The 19,354-nt window shown below is 37.5% G+C and overlaps 1 protein-coding gene across 2 annotated transcripts in view; it reads right to left on the bottom strand.

Moving 5' to 3' along the window:
* Window positions 1-1,163: 1,163 nt before the first annotated feature.
* GOLGA3 (golgin A3) overlaps window positions 1,164-19,354 on the bottom strand; it is a 27,010-nt gene continuing 8,819 nt past the window's right edge. For both annotated transcript variants that reach the window (XM_009274341.2, XM_009274342.2), the window contains exons 6-23: window positions 18,456-18,762; window positions 17,653-17,855; window positions 17,144-17,281; window positions 15,382-15,543; window positions 14,193-14,561; window positions 12,914-12,991; window positions 11,531-11,794; window positions 10,924-11,018; window positions 10,006-10,222; window positions 9,120-9,263; window positions 8,300-8,497; window positions 7,626-7,742; window positions 6,989-7,128; window positions 6,029-6,161; window positions 5,694-5,816; window positions 5,009-5,173; window positions 3,855-4,018; window positions 1,164-2,852 (exon numbers count right to left, since the gene is read on the bottom strand). In XM_009274341.2, coding sequence (XP_009272616.1) covers window positions 2,645-2,852; window positions 3,855-4,018; window positions 5,009-5,173; window positions 5,694-5,816; window positions 6,029-6,161; window positions 6,989-7,128; window positions 7,626-7,742; window positions 8,300-8,497; window positions 9,120-9,263; window positions 10,006-10,222; window positions 10,924-11,018; window positions 11,531-11,794; window positions 12,914-12,991; window positions 14,193-14,561; window positions 15,382-15,543; window positions 17,144-17,281; window positions 17,653-17,855; window positions 18,456-18,762 — 3,225 coding nt within the window. In that variant the 3' untranslated portion in view covers window positions 1,164-2,644. The remainder of the gene's footprint in view (window positions 2,853-3,854; window positions 4,019-5,008; window positions 5,174-5,693; window positions 5,817-6,028; window positions 6,162-6,988; window positions 7,129-7,625; window positions 7,743-8,299; window positions 8,498-9,119; window positions 9,264-10,005; window positions 10,223-10,923; window positions 11,019-11,530; window positions 11,795-12,913; window positions 12,992-14,192; window positions 14,562-15,381; window positions 15,544-17,143; window positions 17,282-17,652; window positions 17,856-18,455; window positions 18,763-19,354) is intronic.

Below are 19,354 nucleotides of genomic sequence, written 5' to 3'. Positions count from 1 at the left end.
CTCACCAGATTTAGACCCTCAAGTCTCACCGTCTGTCCTTCATTTAAGTAAATGGCACAGTGCTTCTGTTTATAGAAAAAACATGGTGAATATAAAATGAAAATACCTGGTGTCCAGGTACTTTCAGAGAGACACAGGTGGGTCAATGTGGAAATCTAATCTGAGCACAACAGCTCCCTCATCTTTAAAAGGAAAAACACGCATGTAAGACTACTTGATTGTATAAGCTCAGATGTCTTTAGAAGGAGCTTGTGAGAAAATGCAGCACTGCACTGAAAACAAGAATGCGGTATGATTATTGATACAAAAAGAAGAGAAGAGCAGACATTCTGTTTCTAACAATTCTGGCTTCTTTGATACCAGATAAAACCTTTATCCATACAACTGTTGCCAAACTTAAGAGATTAAAACAATGGATTCTTAACTGTAGGCAATGTATTTACTAAAATAAACAGCAACATTAATACTGCACAAGTATTATTTTATCTAAAATCCTGAATGTTTGATAACTTTATTGTACTGAATATATTATTCATTACATAGTTTTAATTTTGTTCTTTAACAATACTGCATATTTTTTTTCTTCTTCTTTGAGCTTAATGCACAGGCAACTTCAAGAACGTGGCAGCAGCAAGATAATCAGTACCATTGACTCTGCCAAGTACACTGCAGCAGTACGCAGACATTAACACGTCTAAGCTAGTCTGTAAAGCTTTTGACTTTTCTTTGAATTGTTTGGTAATTCTGTATGATGGGCACCTAATGCCACACTAATGCATTTCTTCCTTCACCAATTTCAAAACCTTGACTTTTAGCATCGCTTGACTTTGATCCCAGTAAAATGTAAGTTAAAATCCAGTAGCTGAAGGTCATGAAATCAGTCAGTATCGACACTTTAAGTGCTAAGTGTTCAACTGGACTAGAACTTGAATTGGTAATTATGAGAAATCAGACTTTGGATAAATATGGGTGGGTTTGGGTTTTTTGTTCATTTGCTTGCTTATTTTTTGCCTTACTGCCAAGCAAACTGCAATCATTTCCTCCCCCAACCAACCAACCCCATCCAAAAGCAGCAACGGTCTCTTCGGAAAAATACATGAATAGGATTTTTGGTTTTTTCCCCAGCCACTTAATCTACTTGTACTTGTTAGATATTTTTTTTTAAACACCAAACTATAGTGGATATAATTGACCTGTTTTCTTTATGTTTTAAAGACAAAAACATGCTAGTACATGAGTTGCCACTAAATCTTCCAAATAATGTCACGTATATTTTGATTTGTGCTTTAGCACATTAGGCGAAGCAGTACCTCCACACTGAATTTTTGAATGAGGAGGGGGTGGGCTTATCACTGCACTACAAGCCACACGGAGCAACGGGACCAAAGGTGAAGGAATCTAAAGCGGGCTGCTTTAATAATAATCTAGTCAAGGTGCTCTGCAGAGGGGCTGCCACAGTACCAACATTTCCATTCATGGTGGACACCTTGTAATAGAGGGTGCAAAAAGTAGGGAAAGTGTGTGGGAGAAAATAAAGCTAATAAAAATAGTAGTTTTATAGGCATTATAATTTTTTCTTTTAAAGTAAAAATAATTACATTTCTAAAAGCTCTGGCTTTAGGGCTAATTTCCCTAAGGCATTGGTACAATATGTCAAAAAACAGCGAACAATGTAACATTAAAACAATGACAGTAACAGAAAACCTTTGTGTCAGCCTTAACTTAACAGTATATAAGGATATTAAAACAGATATTCAAAGTCAGAAAATTATGATTTTTTTCTTTTATATATATATTACACGCATACCTTTTTCAAGGGTGTCTACTTCAAAAGTTGAACTAAAAAGGTGCAAGAAGTGTTTGTGCAGTGAAGCAAAACTCCCTACTGGCCTGTGACTAAAGAAAAAAACTGAAACTTCATAAAACATCCCAGGCAAATCTGCCAAAGATACATACTGGTCTGCATTGCTTGTCTTTACAGTCTTGTTTCTTTTGCTATAGGTCAGAGGTCATCTTCATAACTAGAAATGGCTTCAAATTATTTTTTTTCTTTAAATACAGATATTTGTAATCTGAATTTCAAGAATAAGAGATTATAGGAGGGAGGAGAGAAGATGCTCAGAATATCCAGTTCTCAACCACTGCTAAATGGCTGGACATGAGCAGAATTTATTTTACCCTGTGATTTGGATACAGCCCAAGATGGGGGAAAACAACATCCCCCGTCCCCCCCCCCAATTAAAAAAAACCAACAACAAAACACCAAAACCCAGATGTTACGTAATTAACAGTCATTCCTTGACAAACTCACCCAGACTGAACAAATACAGACCTGGAACCAGATGCTCCTCTTGACCTCATTTTAAACTTTCATCTGAATCTCTTACTAAACCCCAAAATGAGCTAGATTTACCACTTGGCAGTCCTCAACATGACAGAATTATTATGGTAAAGTTTCAAACAAACCCTTGGAATAGCATGTTCTGCATTTAATATTACGCCAGTTTCTCAAAACCATGCCCTTTGCTTCTACAGGCAAAAGCACAACTCAACACCATTTTTAAAAACGAAATAAATAAATAATTTTGGTAAAGATTTGTTTACATACTTAAAGCAATAGGAAGAAAGACAACTGATAAGGAGGTTATAGTGTCAAAGCTTCCTTGTCACTAACACTACAATTCTGTTTCTTTTCATTTACAGTAGGAATCTCCTGCTGGTCCGATGCAGTTGCAGGACTGGTAGAGGTAAGGTCCATTAGCTGCCCTTCAGTCTGAGTCCACGAAGACATTGATTCATGTACTGTAACGGTGTGTTCCTCCATCTGACGCTGAAGGCTGTCCATTTCTTGCCTTTTGAAAGTATTGAGAACAAAAAAGCAAAAATTAACAAGCAGAAAGCTAACTGCTAAATGCAAGATCAGAAAATTACTTTTCTGATTCTTGATACCTACTCCAAGACTATCTAAGCTATAGCTGTATACAAGAGAAAGGAGTCTACAGGAAGCTTAGGAATTGTCTTTCTTTAGTTTAAGAGCAAAACAAATAGAATATGCTTAATTAAAAAATAAGGGCCAACAATGCAGCAGCTCCTTTGCTGCACATACTCATTACCAGGGATGATGCAACACTGTTTCCTCAGTAAAGGCACTTGGTGACTTGCAACCTGATGACCGTGCTACTCTTGCAGGTATAAAAGACAACACGGGAGGTAGTGAGGAAAGCAGCACAGAGAAATAACTAGATAAACACATTATGACTTTAGTGAGACACCAGCTTAGCAAAGCGACTAGTCTGGTAGTACAGGATCACAGAACATTATCACAAGCTTACTCCCCTCAAACATCAACTGAGGTGATAATAGCAGCTCAGTTCTCCTAATAACCTGAACTCTCCGTCTTCCTGAAGTTGTAGCTTTCCTGCTCAGAATCTCATGTGCAACCTTGTAAGAGAAGATCTGAAAACATGTTTTTGGCAGAATGAACTTCCTCTGTAGAGGTTTCTTACTAACACACTGCTTGGGCTCCTATCACGAGCAGCCTTTTTTATGCTGTGAAGAGACAGAACGCCAGCTTTTCCACCAGCAAGAACAACTAGAAATAGCTGTTTCTGGTTTGTTCTGCTGTGTATGATTTAGGATGGACATTTTGTCTAGTTTATTGTAAAGGCTTCTTTCCCTCTTTCATTACCATATAAGCAAGCACTTACAATGACAGAACATCCTACTGTCCTAAATATAGTCCCAATAAGAGGAAGAGAATTCATTGTACAAATCCTTTTTTTCTTAGGCTGGCAGCTGTTTTCTTGGAAACATTTTTAACATTATTTAATACAGTTGAAAATAACAGGTCATACTTTAATTGCCGGAGACAGCTGTTCAGATTTTTTAAAGGCTCCTTGCTCACAGCTGTTGATGGTTTCAACAGTTCTTCCAGCAAGGCAGCAGGCACTGGACAATCAGGAATCTTGACTGGAGTCACAGGATTTGAAGAGTTATTCTCTCCTTTCAGTTCCTTCCTCTGGTTAAAGGAAAAAAAAAAAGAGCCAGAAATACAATTAAGTTATTTCAATGTCATTTTTACCACACAGAAAGTCTCACATCACACTACTTGTACATATCTGCATTATAAAGCAGGAATCAGAAGCACATTCGTAAGTCTCATGGGTCACAAGCAAAAGTTCCTAACCTAATGTCATCTGCTAGCCATGCTCATAAGTAAACAAACAGCATCTAGAAGGACCTACTCAAGAACTCGCCCTACTAAAGAAATCAAACAGGAAGGATTTAAAGCAGATGACTTGGATCTTCACAACAAATTTTAATAACTTTCAGTATAGTTAAGAGAACAATTCAGAAAAAAAAATAAATCACAAGTACAATCAAAGAAATCCTTTTGGAAATTCTGGAACCTGCAGGATGAGGTATCAGGACCAATGTCTAAAAGAATGAAATGGACACTTCCATACGAAATCCTGTCTCACTAAGTGAGAGAATTACTTCAGGGAGGGAAAGAGCAAAAGATCTACTATTACCGCATTTTCTGTGTACTAGTAGCAAATCAGAAAACTCAAAGAAACCACTAATAGTTACCTTTTGAAATTGTGGAATGATGAAAAACTAGACAGTATGGAGACGACAGCCACATGAACATTAAGAAGGTATTAACTATAAGAAGGTATTAACTCCATATTTGCCCATGATTCATTATTTAAGTGCTACCTTTTTGCTTTATTATTATAAATCAAAATGTAAAAGTAAGACAATAGCTAAACACAAAGATCTCTGAAGTAAAACGTGGGAAGTCAAGATCAGTAGTTACTTTTGCCTGCAAGTCTTCTTGTATTTATCATTTAAATATCAGAATATCAGTTAAGTCTGTATCACAGGCAGGCATTTCAGTTCAGAGTTCTCAACAGGTTTCCTGCAGTGGAGTATTTTCTGGTACTTTAAGAGCATTAGCGGAGTATTTTCTGGTACCCTAAAACATATATTCTTCCTATTTAAATACCTTCTTCATCTTGCCATGCTTCAGGTCCAACTTCAGTTGCTGGTTCTGCTGCAGCAGCGACTTCATGCTGTTCTTCAGTTCAGTCACTTTAGCCTGCAGCATAAACTTATCCTTCTGAGTCACTGACAGGTCTTCCCTCACCGTTTCCAACTCGGTCTTGATATTCTAAATGGGAAGAGAAGAGAATCAACGTGATACAGGGAAACAGTATAAAAATTCCATCCAACTAATGTTTTTATCATTTTTTTTAGTTTCCAGGAGAAACTAAAAAAAGAAACAACACATAACACTGCTATTTGAAACCAATTTGCCCTGGCAGAAAACCAGAAATTAGATTAAAAAAAGTCAGTAGCCTATTTTAATGGCGTAAGGTCAAGGAAATAAGAAGCTAACAGCACAGTCAAAGTAAAAATGAGAAAAGTAAAGATGCTGCAAACATATAGTGAATAAATTTTAATGAATAAAAATTTATAAAAAAAAGTATCAGAAAAGTATCAGAATAAAGATGCTGCAAAAATTTAGTGAATAAATTTTAATGAATAAAAATTTATAAAAAAAAGTATCAGAAAAGTATCAGAAAAGTATCAGTATAAGTATGCTTTTAAACAATAAAAATATTGTTTTAATTATCCCCCTACAACAATACCAGTTATCCATCAGAATCTCCATCGGCTAGATTAAATACCTGCAAGACAACTTGTATCCCTTCTAACTCCTTGTGGCTGCGCTGTTCACTCATATCCAACTGCTGCTTAAGTGTTTCAATTTCTCTTTCTTTTCGTTCTACTTCCCACTTGAAGTTTTCCACCTATGGGGGGGGCGGAGGAGGGGAAGTATCTTTAGAATTATTTATAGGTGCAATCAACCACAAAATCTGAAATATATTATTATGTCTCATGAACCCTTCGTGGTTCTAAGAAAACCTAGCAAAACTTTATTAAAAATGCTGAATTAAAAGACAAATGAAGTCATACAATCCATCATAAATAAGGATAAACACAGTAAATGTGCAGTTTTTACCTCTTGGCTTACTACAGGCTGTTCACTAAGCTTGTCATCCAGGTTTTTCTGCAGAAGTTGGAGCTGAGACCTAGCTTCTGCCAGCTCTTGCTGAAACTGTGATACCTCCTGGGAATGTTTTTCATCCTCTACCCTGCACAGCAGGATTAACAGACACAGCAGTTATTCAATCTATCCTTTAAAACAAGTAGTTCACTGGGTTAGCTATGTAACCATAAATGACACGACAGTGCATGGAACCTGGTTAATTATAGCTTTGACTGAAGGCTTTGCCAACACGTTCACAGCAAGAGTTAAATCACAAAAAGATTTTATACGAGACAGATGCATGAATATATCATTAAATATTGAAAAAAAAAAAATTCCTTGAGCACTGGTAATAGTCCAGTTACAAACAATAGATTATGCAGTAAAAAAACCCCCAAAACCCCAAAACAAAAACCAAAAAACCTGTCAGCAATTTTGCTTTTGTTTGAGGAGGAATAGGGTTAACCTTATATCCATTCTCATGTAGGTCTGATATTTTCTTAGATTATAAGAAATTATCTTCTATACAAGAAAACAAATTGAATTTGAATATATTGTGGAACATATTCAAACAATCAAATTCATCCTCTATGTAGTTCCTCAGGGATGTGAAAGAGAGAATAATAATAGGATGTATATGAAGTGTTAATCCTTACTAGTAACATGAAATAGTAGAAATCTGTGTTGAAACTGTAAAAAAAGCAGATGGTGAAGCCTAAATAAAGCGCACTTCAGGTCTAACTGAATTACGAAGAGACAGAAAAATGCAAGTATTCGCCTAGACTCCAAACATGCATCTTCGGTCAGGCTCAGCTGGGGTACATTTCAACATAATCCACTCCAGAGTGGCAAAACCAAAAATTCACTAATGTATGGCTTTTTCAGAGGATTTGTTTTATTTACTACTCTCTAAGAACTTGGACATTTACTTACTGCAGTTTGTCCACTTCAGCCTGAAGGGCTTGGACAAGCAGTTCTTTGGCATGTAGCTCTTTCTTGATTTCACTGAGCTCAAGCGCAGCAGCTCTGTAATGACGGCGGTTATGTGCTGCATCTGTTTTGGCTGCTGCTTCCTACAAGAAAAAAAAAGATGCAATTTTTCTTTGTTTTATCACTGTAGGTGAATCATAAAGGGAGCTAGACTAAAAGGGTACAAAACAAATCAAGAAGGAAGTTGTGCAGCTGTTAACACTTCTCTTTTTGTCTAAAAAAACTATTATTAGTGCTGTTATCTTTATTAATGCTAATGGCTGTTAATAACGATATATAATGGAAGAAGCATGTTTGCCAGACTGCTTCTTCGCTGTGAATTTTGGATGAAGTATCATCACTTCAGGAAGTGTCCCATGCATTACAAGTCATAATGGAACTTTCCAGGTAGTCAATGAGTATGCTTAACACAGGGCACAACAGAAAAGATATCAACTGATCTTTCAGCCACTGGCCATCATGACAGAGACCCTGCAGGAAGCAGTATGTTACAAAGCATAGATTTTGTTTCAAGCTACTTTTCAAATACTTCACATTTAAATCACCTTTTAAGTAAATAAAACAAAAGATGAGCCATTACCTGCTTCTTAAGGTCTTTAACTTTTGACTTTTCTTTCTCTAAGGAAGCCTGTAAAGCTTGAATAAGTTGTTGCACTTGCTGATCCTCTTCCTCTTTCTGCTTTAGGACTGCCTGAACCTGTATTACACCACAAAAACAAACGCGTATTTTGTGCGGGCTCACTGGAAGGCCAGAAATGCCAGCAGAGGAAATAGAAACACGAGCCAATGCAGGGATTGCAAAACTTCTCTCTGCTGTTCACTGATAACTCTTCCCTCATGGTACCCTTCAACCTTAAAAGTAGCGATGGTTAAAGAGTAGCTCATTGCCTATATTCCCATTTGCTTATACCCCACGAATATATTACTATTGGCATAAAAATCATTCATCTCAATGAATCCGTAATGTAACAGTTCATATGTTCCAACTAACTTAAGTGAGCCACACTTTGACTATTGCCAGTATTTTAGTGTGATTTGGTTTTTTCCAAAAGAAACAGCTCTGTTTAGTGCAAAGTCTTATTTCTGATCTCTTGTTTAGCCCCCTGTATTACTGCTATTAAGCAACACACGGGAAGACCCAGATCTGGAGAAAATGCACCAACTTTGTTTCATATGAGTGAAGATGTCTACATCCTGTTATCAGAAACATGAGCTAATTCCTTTCTGAAGATATTATATCAGGAGGTCAAATACCTGTAGATTCAGTTGTACCAAGTCTGTCTCTCTTTTTGCTAATGCTGTTTCGAGGATATTGTTGTGCTCCCGCAAAGCAGCGCTGGACTGACTAAGGCCTGCAAGTTTTCCACGTTCATGCTCCAGTTCAAGGGCCAATTTCTTATTAATTTCTTCTAAACGTTTTATCTTCCTCCTGAAGCCTCTAGATTCCTGAAGCTGTAGCCAAAGAAAAAAAACAAATCAAACAAACAACTCCAGATTACTACCACAAAAAAGTTGTGAGCTAAACTCATTAAATGTCTTGCTTTCTCAGAGCGGGATTTCTTTTTGTTTTTTTTTCTTTTTTAAATGAACACTTCAAAATAAATTCAGCTAGGTATTTTTTCCTTTTGGCTAAAATGCTTGTTAGAAAGCAGAATCCAGGAGTACTGTTCAGGTGCAGATCAAGAGTAGTTGATACATATTTTTTTTGTGCAACTCTACAACTGAACACCACCACCGTGCCCTCAAAATCACTGAGCATCCATGACTCCAAATAGTTTCAAAAGGTAATGATTCATGCATCCTCACTGTCTCATGACCAGACACAGCTAGCATCTAATACAGGAACTACTTTTCTCTCTCATCTTCCTTCCCCCTATACGACAATGATTCATGAAACCACAAAGAACCAGCACAGGGCAGCAAAATTAGCAAGTGTCACTGACATGGTGCTTCCTATCTAAGATTCTGATTTCCTGCACTGTTGGAATAAAATTATGGTACTAAAATGTCTCCCTGCCTCTCAGGCACTTTTTACTTTCACTTTCCCATCTACCATGCAAATTCAAGCAATCACCTCATCCTCGAGTTCCAGCACTTTCTCTCTGTATTCTTCAAGCTCCTGGCTGGTAAGTGAAATCACTTCTTGCAACTCTTTTTCCAGCATCAACTTACTGCTGCTAACAGCTTGCAATTCTGTCTCCAGAGCTTGAATCCTTTCCTAAAGACAAAGGGATCACAAGCATGATTAGTATATCGCCCATCTACAGGAGTAATTTTGTTTTTGTTAAAAAGCCTACTTCTCTAGCAAATATTAAATGAGGTGCTAGTGCTTAATGTAAAGGTCTTGCTCAGAGCTTTCGTCCCGTGCATCCAGCTACAACCTGCTGTTAGTGTACTTGATATCTTGCTCCATTGGTCCAAGGAATTGGAGCTTCTCCCAGTAAATTAATTTTCTTATCACAGGCATAACGTATACAAGTAAGTTATGGCTACCCTGAAGAACTTTTAACTGTCAATGAGAAAAAAGCAGTAAGAGTTAGAATTTTGGAAAATCTTCAGATTCTGAGCCTTTAAAAAAAAAAAAAAAAATCGAACCAAAAAAACCAAACCAACAAGAAAAATTAATCAGGAAATTTAGCACTAAAACTGATCATCCTCTTGAGCTTGGATTACAATTGGTAACCTGAAAGATACAAGTAACATTAAAAAAAACCCAAACCCAACAAAAACACAAACAAAAAACCCCCAAAACCACCAACCAAACCAAACCCTGCCAAATCACCTCTCCCAAATGTAGTTAAGGAAATTCTCAGTGCTCAGAACACTGATACCATGTTCTTATCTAGCTTTATATTCCAAATATTTTCACCACTTCAGTGTGAAATAGTATTTCAAGACTTATATTTAATAACAAGATAGCTCTGTCTTTGTACTAACAATGTTAAAAGACACCTGCATACTTGAGCAATCTGGTTGTTTCCACCATCAGTGATTTGTGCTTTTAGTTTCCTCAACTCTGCTTCAGCAGATTCCTTTGCAGTGAGAGATTCCTGTAGCCGACGACTAAGAATGCCAACTGCATTCTCGTAGGCTTTATGTTTTGCTTTCATCTCTTTCTGAGCACTCATCAGGTCTGACCCTAGATGCTTCATTTTCTGTTTCTGCTCAGTAATGGCCCTGGAGTGAAAGGAAAAACAAAACGTCAGGTAAAAACAAAAACTGCCTGAAAACAGTACTAAAAGATTCATTTTTCACATGGCACAACAAAAAACAACATCCACTTCTCCCCCTTGTCCCAGAGTCACCCATCTCATCAGAGAAAGCCATCAGGTTGGTAAGGTACAATTTGGCTCTCTGCAAGACAATACCTTGAAGACTCTTGATAACATTCTAAGAAAATACTTATGGTAATTAAGAGGTCTTTGTCAGAATTATTAAAAGTCCAGTATGAAGGAATATATACTACTCTCTCAAAAAATAACAGAATTTAGAGTAAGAATCCAATCTAATCTGAGATCCTTGGTGGATATGTCAGCTATTATAAAAACCCTGTGATCACCAGTCGAAAAAAAAAGTGGTTCTCATTAATGCCAACATTCTAGCCAGTCAAGGCTAAAATTCAGTGACTGGTAATTAGGATTAGCTCCAATAAGTATGTTGTATGGCAGAGACTGTTGGTTAAAAGCATAAGTGAATCAGAGGAGAAGCTGCAACTACTGTGTAGCATGCAGCCAACACTTTGCCATCTTTGTCACACTCTGTGACTCTCTGACTGTTTAAAGTTCCCAAAGGAAAGACTAGGGAATAGGAAAAGCGATTGCTAAAAAGGTGAATAACAAATGCTGTAGTTCTTTTGCCTCTGCTAAAAGAACACTTACTTTTTTGCTTCTTCTTGCATTTGTTCTACTTGTTGTTTTAATGCCTGATTTGCCTCAGCAAGAGATGCCATTTGTTCCTTATCGAACTGCAAAGACTTAATAGGAAGGAAAAAAGTACCCATGAGAGCAAGAACAAAACCATGTTTGCTGTACGTTGGATTATAAAAGACTAAGCATGAAATTTCAAAATTGCTTCCATCTCTAAATATAAACTGCTCCAAGGTTCTTCACCTCCTTTCTCTTTCCCTTTTATTTCTTCTTTAATCCTTCCCTCTGTGGCCATCACCGTAACATGTATAAACAGAGTTCTAGTTTGGTCTTTGTTCTCAGATGGAGTTCACTTTGGGACCACGGAAACTGCTTCCACATCACACCTCTGCCACTCCTGTAGCGTGCTTCTCCCCACTTACTTACATGAGATGTTAACAAGCATAATGTATTTACAGAATGTTGGTAGGTATATGCTCAAATGTATAGACAATATTAAATATGTAACCAAGAACCTTAACTTGCAGGTGGTCATTCTGTTTATTTCTAAAGTTAATAGAAATAGCAATGCATCCTGGATGTGACACTCTCAAAGTCCAAAGTTTAACACCTTCCATACCTGTAGGCGCATTTCCATATCGTCTCGTTCTTTCTGCACTGACTGCAGATGATTTTCTATTTCCACCATCTGCTGGTGAACCTGAGATACTTCCTTCTGTAGTTTTGAACGTTCAGATTCAAGTGACTGTTTTTCAACTTGAATTTTCAGTAGCTCTCGTTTTAACTCTTTCACTTCTGAGTCCAGCCGCTTCTTTGTAGCTTTCAGTTCGCTAATCAGCTGGTCCTTAGAACTTGCATCTCTTCGATAAGCTTCCACCATTACCTTGGACACAAAAGTTTCAAGAGGGTAATGTCACCTCTGCTACAGCTTTACAAATTTAAAAGTAATTTGCTATAAAGTATTTACTGATATTCTTTTAGTTTGGGGGGAGGGGGGCGTCAAAGAATACAAACCAGCATCATCTTCTGTAACATATTTACTCTGGTTCAAAGACTTTTATGTAAGCTCAGATATCAAATACCACTATGTATCAGCAGTTCATAAAAAACCCTCTGAGTAAGAGTGTTTATAGCAGCATGGGATACTCTTCTTCACATTCTTTATGGAACCGCACTAATTACGTGCCTTTTTTTTTTTTAAACTAAACTAACTGTAAAAAATTCACCATCCCATGCACACAATTAATAACTTTTCCATAACAAGAGGGCTTAACTGCAACTGACAGTTTAAACAGCCTTCCCAAACTTAAACCTAAGAAGCTAAAACAACCGTTGGCATTAGGTTAATAAGCAATCAAGCAGTAAATTAATGGTGCCACCCTATACATAAGACAAATACATGTGGAACACTAATGGCATATCAATTTCAAATTAATGTTTCAAAGCTGTGTCGATGCAGACTAAAATTTGCAATAAAGCACTTATTTTCCATCTAATTACTGAAGCAACTATCGTTTTTCAAAGCGGCAGGAAAATGACGACACTTGAAGATCTTCACGAGTGCTTTTGCAAAAGCAAACCTAGTATGAACAAACCAGAGAGAGATTTTATATGGTGGATCATTTGGCAAACACCCTGAAGTCCAATGAAAGCATGAATTGGTTGGTGGATCTGCTTTTACGTTAGTTACAGATAAAAATTCAACTGTATGAAAAACAGAAACTGTGTAATTATGTCACAAAATTCTTTGATACAGAAAATTGATTCAAGTTTCCTCACAAACCCCTCAGAAGTACATGACTTCCCTGTAAAAAAAAAAAAAGAAAAAAAAAAAAAAAAAGAAAAAAAAAAAAAAAAAAAGAAAAAAAAAAAAAAAAAAGAAAAAAAAAAAAAAAAAGAAAAAAAAAAAAAAAAAAAGAAAAAAAAAAAAAAAAAAAAGAAAAAAAAGAAAAAAGGTATATTCCTTGGTTTTATTTCTTTGAAATACTTTGCTTTTGCTTACCTTCTGCTGCAGGAACTGTTCCTTCACTTTTTGAACCTGTTTTTTAAGGCTGGCATTTTCTTGTTGCAGATTTTCTATCTGCCAGAGGAAAAAAAGAGGCAAACACATTGCTTTACATGCCAAATGTCATATTCTACATTATTTCAAGCAGTGACAGTATCTTTTGCTACGCTTGTACCAATTGCCTAATTAATACGGATCTTGTTTCTCACTAGGCATCTCAATGGCACTGTTAGATAACACAACGTTTTATACAGAAATACATTCACACAGGTCACCACATAGTGAGCCTTGTCAACCCTCAGGAATGCATGAAGTCCCCTTATCCTGCCATTAAAGTTTTAGTATGCATCATTAGCGTACATATGTTGTATCCGGATGGTGCCCATTCACACATACATGATCAAATGAAGACACCAGCTGGTTCTTTGCAGGAAACCGCCCCCCAGTCTTTATGTCAAATATATTTCCATAGTTCTTCAATACTTCTATTGGAAATACTATCAAGTCCCATTATTATCTTCAAAAGAAATCTCTAAAGATTACCAGGAACTCATAATTGCCAGTATTCAATAAGAAAGCTCTTCGATGGAGCTTCAATGCTTTGAAAGATACAGAGCATATATGACTATCAAACTAAGGTGTGAAAGGAAGAGTCACCATAATTTAAAGCAGCCACAAAAAGAATAAGAATATGCATTAGGCTTGATCTTGTAAAATAGTTCAGTGACTAGAAAAAAGCCTCAGTTGGTATACAGCGATAAGCAAAAGCAAACCCTGGTATATTGTTTCAAGAGAAAAGGCACAATTAAACATGACCAAATTACTGCATAAAAATGATGTTTGGCCCTCAGTGCCACAGAAAAGCAGCACACTAAAAAGTTACTTCCAAAACCGTGATCTGTACTCAAAATTATTGCATTTTAAAACTGGTAGATTTTAGAAAGATGGTGGCTCTTGGAAACAGACAGAACAAGGTCAATTAACCTCAGCTTCCCATCCCATGCCACACAAATGCATAAACACATATAGATACCAAGGGATATTAAACTGTAAGCTCACCAACGATGTAACAGGATGTAAAGTGTCAGACAGTCTACCAACAGGGAAAAATGACAGAACTGATTAAAATATTCCCACTAGCTGAATCTTGCAACTACACACGTACACAAACTCATGTGTACCAATCTCCTCTCATGTAATTGGCTCTATTCTGTGTCTGTGGCAATACTTCCCTGCAACAGTTACTTTAAATAAGATACTTGTAGGGATTCATTACCTGGCTTGTCTTGATTGCCATTTCTTGCCTCAGTTGTTCCAAGATTTGTGATGCTACTTCTGTATCTTCTCCAAGGCGCACTGCTCCTTTGTCAAGTTGTTCTTTGCTGGCTTTTGCTGCCTGCAGAGCTACTTCCAAGACAATCTTCTCATTCTGCAAATACTGGATCATGTCATCTTTAGAAGTAGTGTCACTCTGGAACTCTTCAAGTCTGGCCTTCAGTTCATCATACTGTGTTTGCAGGTCATCCAGGGACTGCTCTTTGGTGTGTAATGTCTCTTGGGTCAGAGTGAATTGCTTCATTAGGTCTAGGTGTTCTTGCTGTAAAGACTCAAGCTGCAGATCCCGCTGATGCAAAGTCAATTTGACCTGAGAAGAAGTATTTTAAGATTAAATTCATACAAAATGAATGTTATCTTTGCAAATGCGCTCCAATCAAAATAAAATATTTTAACTAATATTTTAGCTTCTAGGAGAAAATAGCAGAAGGTGAAAATATTTTTTAACTTTCCTAGGCCACTTCTTCTATTTGATCTATTAATTGCATTGATTGCCTTCTGCAGCATCTGTAACTCACACGCTAAGCAACGACCAGAATGACAAACCTAAAATATTCTTAAGTAACATTCACAGTATTCTAAATTTTTATTTGAAAAATGTGTCCACAGTAGACATACCGGGTAAATTCAGTGTTATTAATGATAATGCCATATAATTACATGGAATATAATACTAAGCTATCACATACTTCATCTCATTCCAGCCCTTAACATGCTGCCTTTGTAATGTTACAAGGTTAAAGCATGACTCTGTAGCAAAGTGCAGATTTATTACGCTGTAAGTGTATATGATATCCTGACTGCCTAACAATTTTGAACATGGATCTATGCTTCTTGTCTATCCTTAGAATAATCACATACTGTATTCACTAAAAAAAAAAAAACCAACCAAAAAACCAACATTTACAAGACAGTAGTTCTAACATTTCAAAAAAGTACTGTTACTGAGATGGTTAAAAAAAGGGCGCCTTTTCACCTGGGACAGAGTGACTTTGATATGGACTTCATTATTGCAGCAATCTTTCAGGTTTTCAAAGAAGTTTAGAGCTCAGGATCTATTTACTATTGCCTTTTCAGCCAAATAAGTATTTCCCTTGAAACCCTTGGGAAGTTACCTAACAACAGTCTACCTGTTCCAATTCTTGCGCCAATGTTGCTGCAGAATCAGCCATTTTCTGAAGCTGTTCTTTCTCATCCTCAAACTCCTCTAGTTTTCTCTGCAAGTCTTCTTCCACCATGGTTTTAGCCTCCTGGATCTGCATGAAGGCAGCTTCTTGATCTAACATGTCAGCCTGCACAGAAAAAGCAAGGAATCAACTTTTACAATTTCAAGGGAGGGGGAGGGGCAGGAAAAAGGAAAAAAAAAGATGACTAGAAAAAGGTAAATTATCAAGAAAATTTCTAGAGAAAAGACACAAGCAAAAATAATTCTGATGTCTGCCTTACACACCTGTATGTCTTTACTGAAGTCACCCATTCATATACTTAAGACACTAGAGTAACAGTGAATGTCTTGTATAGTTGTGACAATCTGAATTCCTCTTAAATAACACCACGTCCTTTCTGAATTGATGAAACAAGATGTAAAGAAAAAGAATCTTTATTAAAATTAAGCTATTTGGAAAAAAATCTGAAACAAAAGATTCCCTGGATGCTGTAGCTACTCCATGAAACAGCAATTCCTGTCATTTACGCAACCACTATTAGTAACACCAGAGATGGAGTGTGCCCTGGTTTCGGCTGGGATAGCGTTAATTTCCTTCCTAGCAACTGGTACAGTGCTGCGTTTTGGATTTAGTATGAGAATCATGTTGATAACACACCGATGTTTTAGTTGTTGCTGAGCAGTGCTTACCCTGGTCAAGGACTTTCCAGCTTCCGACGCTCTACCAACTGCGCAGGCTGGAGATGCACAAGAAGCTGTCAGGGGGCACAGCCAGGACACCTGACCCCAGCTGGCCAAACATTCCATACCTTGTGACGTCATGCGCAGCACAGAAACCGGGGAAAGCTGGCCGGGGGGGCCACTGCTCGGGGACTGGCTGGGCATCGGTCGGTGGGTGGTGAGCAACTGCACTGTGCATCACTTGCTTTGTATATTCTTTTATTATTACTATTTTATTTCAATTATTAAAACTGTTCTTATCTCAACCCATGATTTCTCACTTTTAGTCTTCCGATTCTCTCCCCATCCCACCGCGGGGGGGGGGAGGGGGGGTGTGAGCGAGCTTAGTCTTCCGATTCTCTCCCCATCCCACCGCGGGGGGGGGGAGGGGGGGTAGTGAGCGAGCGGCTGTGTGGTGCTCAGTTGCCAACTGAGGTTAAACCACGACAGGTGCTTCCACTGACCTGCTGCTTTACTGCCCTTTGAGACTCAGAAGCAGGAACGTCACTGAAATTCAATGGGATTTAAGGTTCTAAGTGCTTTGAAAGCGACCATACTGCACTTCAGATTTTACCCATCTTTTCTTACTGGAGGGCAGGAAGGACAAACCTGAGTACTGAGCAATTTCACACACTTAAGCAGCACTTTACTGACTTAATAAGTCAGTAACTTAGTTTAACTTCCAATTAAGTTTTCTCTTGAAAAAAGTTCATGAATGGGCAAAGGAGAACATTTACATCCACCTTTAAAATTCAATTAAAAACAAATACCAGAGCTGAAAATGCAAGTATCACCTTGGAATGGGAAACATATGGCCTTGCTCCCTCTTACTGTTTGTAATGTCATGCAAATTTATTTGCTTTGAAATATTTACCGTTTTTACAGTACAGCATTTGAATCAATTCATAAGAATTCTATGTTACTTTGCTGGAATACTCTTGAGTTTGCAAAACCTAAACACACAACCTAGGCAGAACACAATTCATGAAGACCACCTATAACCATACCTCAATATTTTGCAGCTGTGCTGCAATACGTTCCTTTTCTTTAATGGATCTGTGCTGGGTTTCAGTCAGCTGCTGAGACAGTGCCACATTCTCTAGTTTGAGATGTTCCAACATACCTGCTTGAGTCATTTGCCCAGCCTAAAGGAAGGAAAAAAAATAAATCACAGATTAATACCAACAGTCAAAATTTGGCCAACAAATTTAAGAGTTTCAGAAAAAAAAAAAAATCACATTGAATCTCTCTGTGCCTTATCTCAGCTACTACTTTCATGGCACTGCAGATCTTCATCCACAGAAGGCAAGTGCCTTGGTTAAATTTATGCCTCAGCATTAACATGAACTAATACCTCATGATGATAAACAAAACACCATCCCCTCCTGCTCTCCACCTGAAGAATACACAAGTGAGACGGGCTCCCTTGTATGAGTTCATAAACAATGTCCTCTGGATAAAACTAATATAAAAAGACAGATTGTCAGTCCTCCTATATGGAGGTAAATCATAATACCTGTATATTGGCCATCTCACTCTGCAGCCTGACACGGGCCTCCTGTGCCAGTACAAGCTGCTGCTGGTACCACTGCCGCACATTTTGGAGTGATGTGATTTCTGTTTCAGATGCCTTTAGCTTATTGGTCAGTGTGGTCCGTTCCAACTGCACCTTCTGAAGCTGGTTCTGTAAGGAAGCCAACTGCTGTCGCAGATCATGAACTAGAACAAGAAAAATAAAGAACTTGGACTAGCGCACTCCATTGTTCTATTTTTATGCACACATTTTCAAGAATTATTCCTGTATTCATAGCTTTTTTTCTCTTTCTTTTTGAACAAAAACATATATGCCTAATTACATAAAGATTGGCTTTTCCTGCAAAAGTGAGGGGAAGTGCTAGAATCCAAAGTATCAGGTCATAAGCAGAATAAAATTAAAATAAATGAATCACTTCTATAAGCATTCATAGTTACTTAGAGCCAGAGAATACGAACTTATTAAAAATCAGGAAGCAGGTATCCTGACACGTAGAGTCATCATTACAAATGAGTATTTGTACAATTTTCTAAAAACCATTAGTCCACTGTCAAACAGTTACTAGAGTAAATATTTATGCCTCCCTCCCTAAGCTGGCAGTGGCAGCTCGCAAATTGTGGTGCTTCTGTGACACGAAATAAAACCCAATCACCTTAAAATTCAGACCATTTTATTAGTATGACATCAATGAAACACAAATTAAAATTCCTTCTTCTTCCTGGACTTTGGTATAAAATGATTTATGGAATAACAAATTTTAAAGATTGACATTTACATCATCCCACCTGTCCTATCTCTGGTGAGAACATTTTTTTGCATATCTTCAACCTTCAGCAGGAGTCTTTGGTACTGCTCCTCTGCTAACTGCAAATCATTATTTGAAGAAGCCAAACTAGCATTCTTTTCTTCCAAGGTATTTTGCAGGTCAGCCATTGCTCGTTCCAGATCCCAGCAAGACTGCTTTAATGTGGCCACTTCTGAGCTCAGAGATTCCTGCTTCTGCTGGCTGTTTTGGCTGTGCTCCATCTGCGCCTGAAGCTTCATGTTCAAAGCTGCAAGTTGGGCTTGTAGCTCAGTCTTCTCTTTGAGAGCCTGAATGTGTCCAGAAAATCAAAATGCAGAAGTCTTAAGACAAAACACATTAATGGCTGACTAAAGAAGATGCCCAGCAAAATGGCTTTGCTAAGGCAAAAACCACTTTCTTGTAAAAAATTCTTTTTTAAAGTGACATCTCACCTAGCAGGTATTTCAAATAGTCAAAGAAAACACATAATGCTATACATCTTCTCTGTGCTTTCTTATCTGTCAGTAACCACGTCCGGATTTTTAATATGACGTGTTTCCACACTTTAAGGAAGAATGCTTTCTATTAGATGTTGTACACCATCAATCAAAACAAAGAGAAAATACAGCTATATAGACATCGCTAGTATTACTCTGGATTTATCATCTCTCATTTAATTTGTTTTTTAAAAAAAAACCAAACAAAAACCTAAACTACTTCTTTTTTAAAGCCTTTGAAGACTTTACTAACTTTGTATTTATCCTCTTAAGCATCTGTACTGGGTTTGCATGGCAAGGTTTTGGTACCACAGGGGCTACAGGGGTGGCTTCTTTGAGAAGCTGCTAGAAGCTTCCCCTACGTCCGATAGAGCCAATGCCAGCCGGCTCCAAGACGGACCCA

This window comes from Aptenodytes forsteri, unplaced genomic scaffold, assembly GCF_000699145.1.
Source record: "Aptenodytes forsteri isolate BGI_AS27 unplaced genomic scaffold, ASM69914v1 Scaffold79, whole genome shotgun sequence".
Lineage (NCBI taxonomy): Eukaryota > Metazoa > Chordata > Aves > Sphenisciformes > Spheniscidae > Aptenodytes > Aptenodytes forsteri.
Note: the sequence above shows the minus strand (reverse complement) of the source record. Positions and strands in the feature narration are given on the sequence as shown.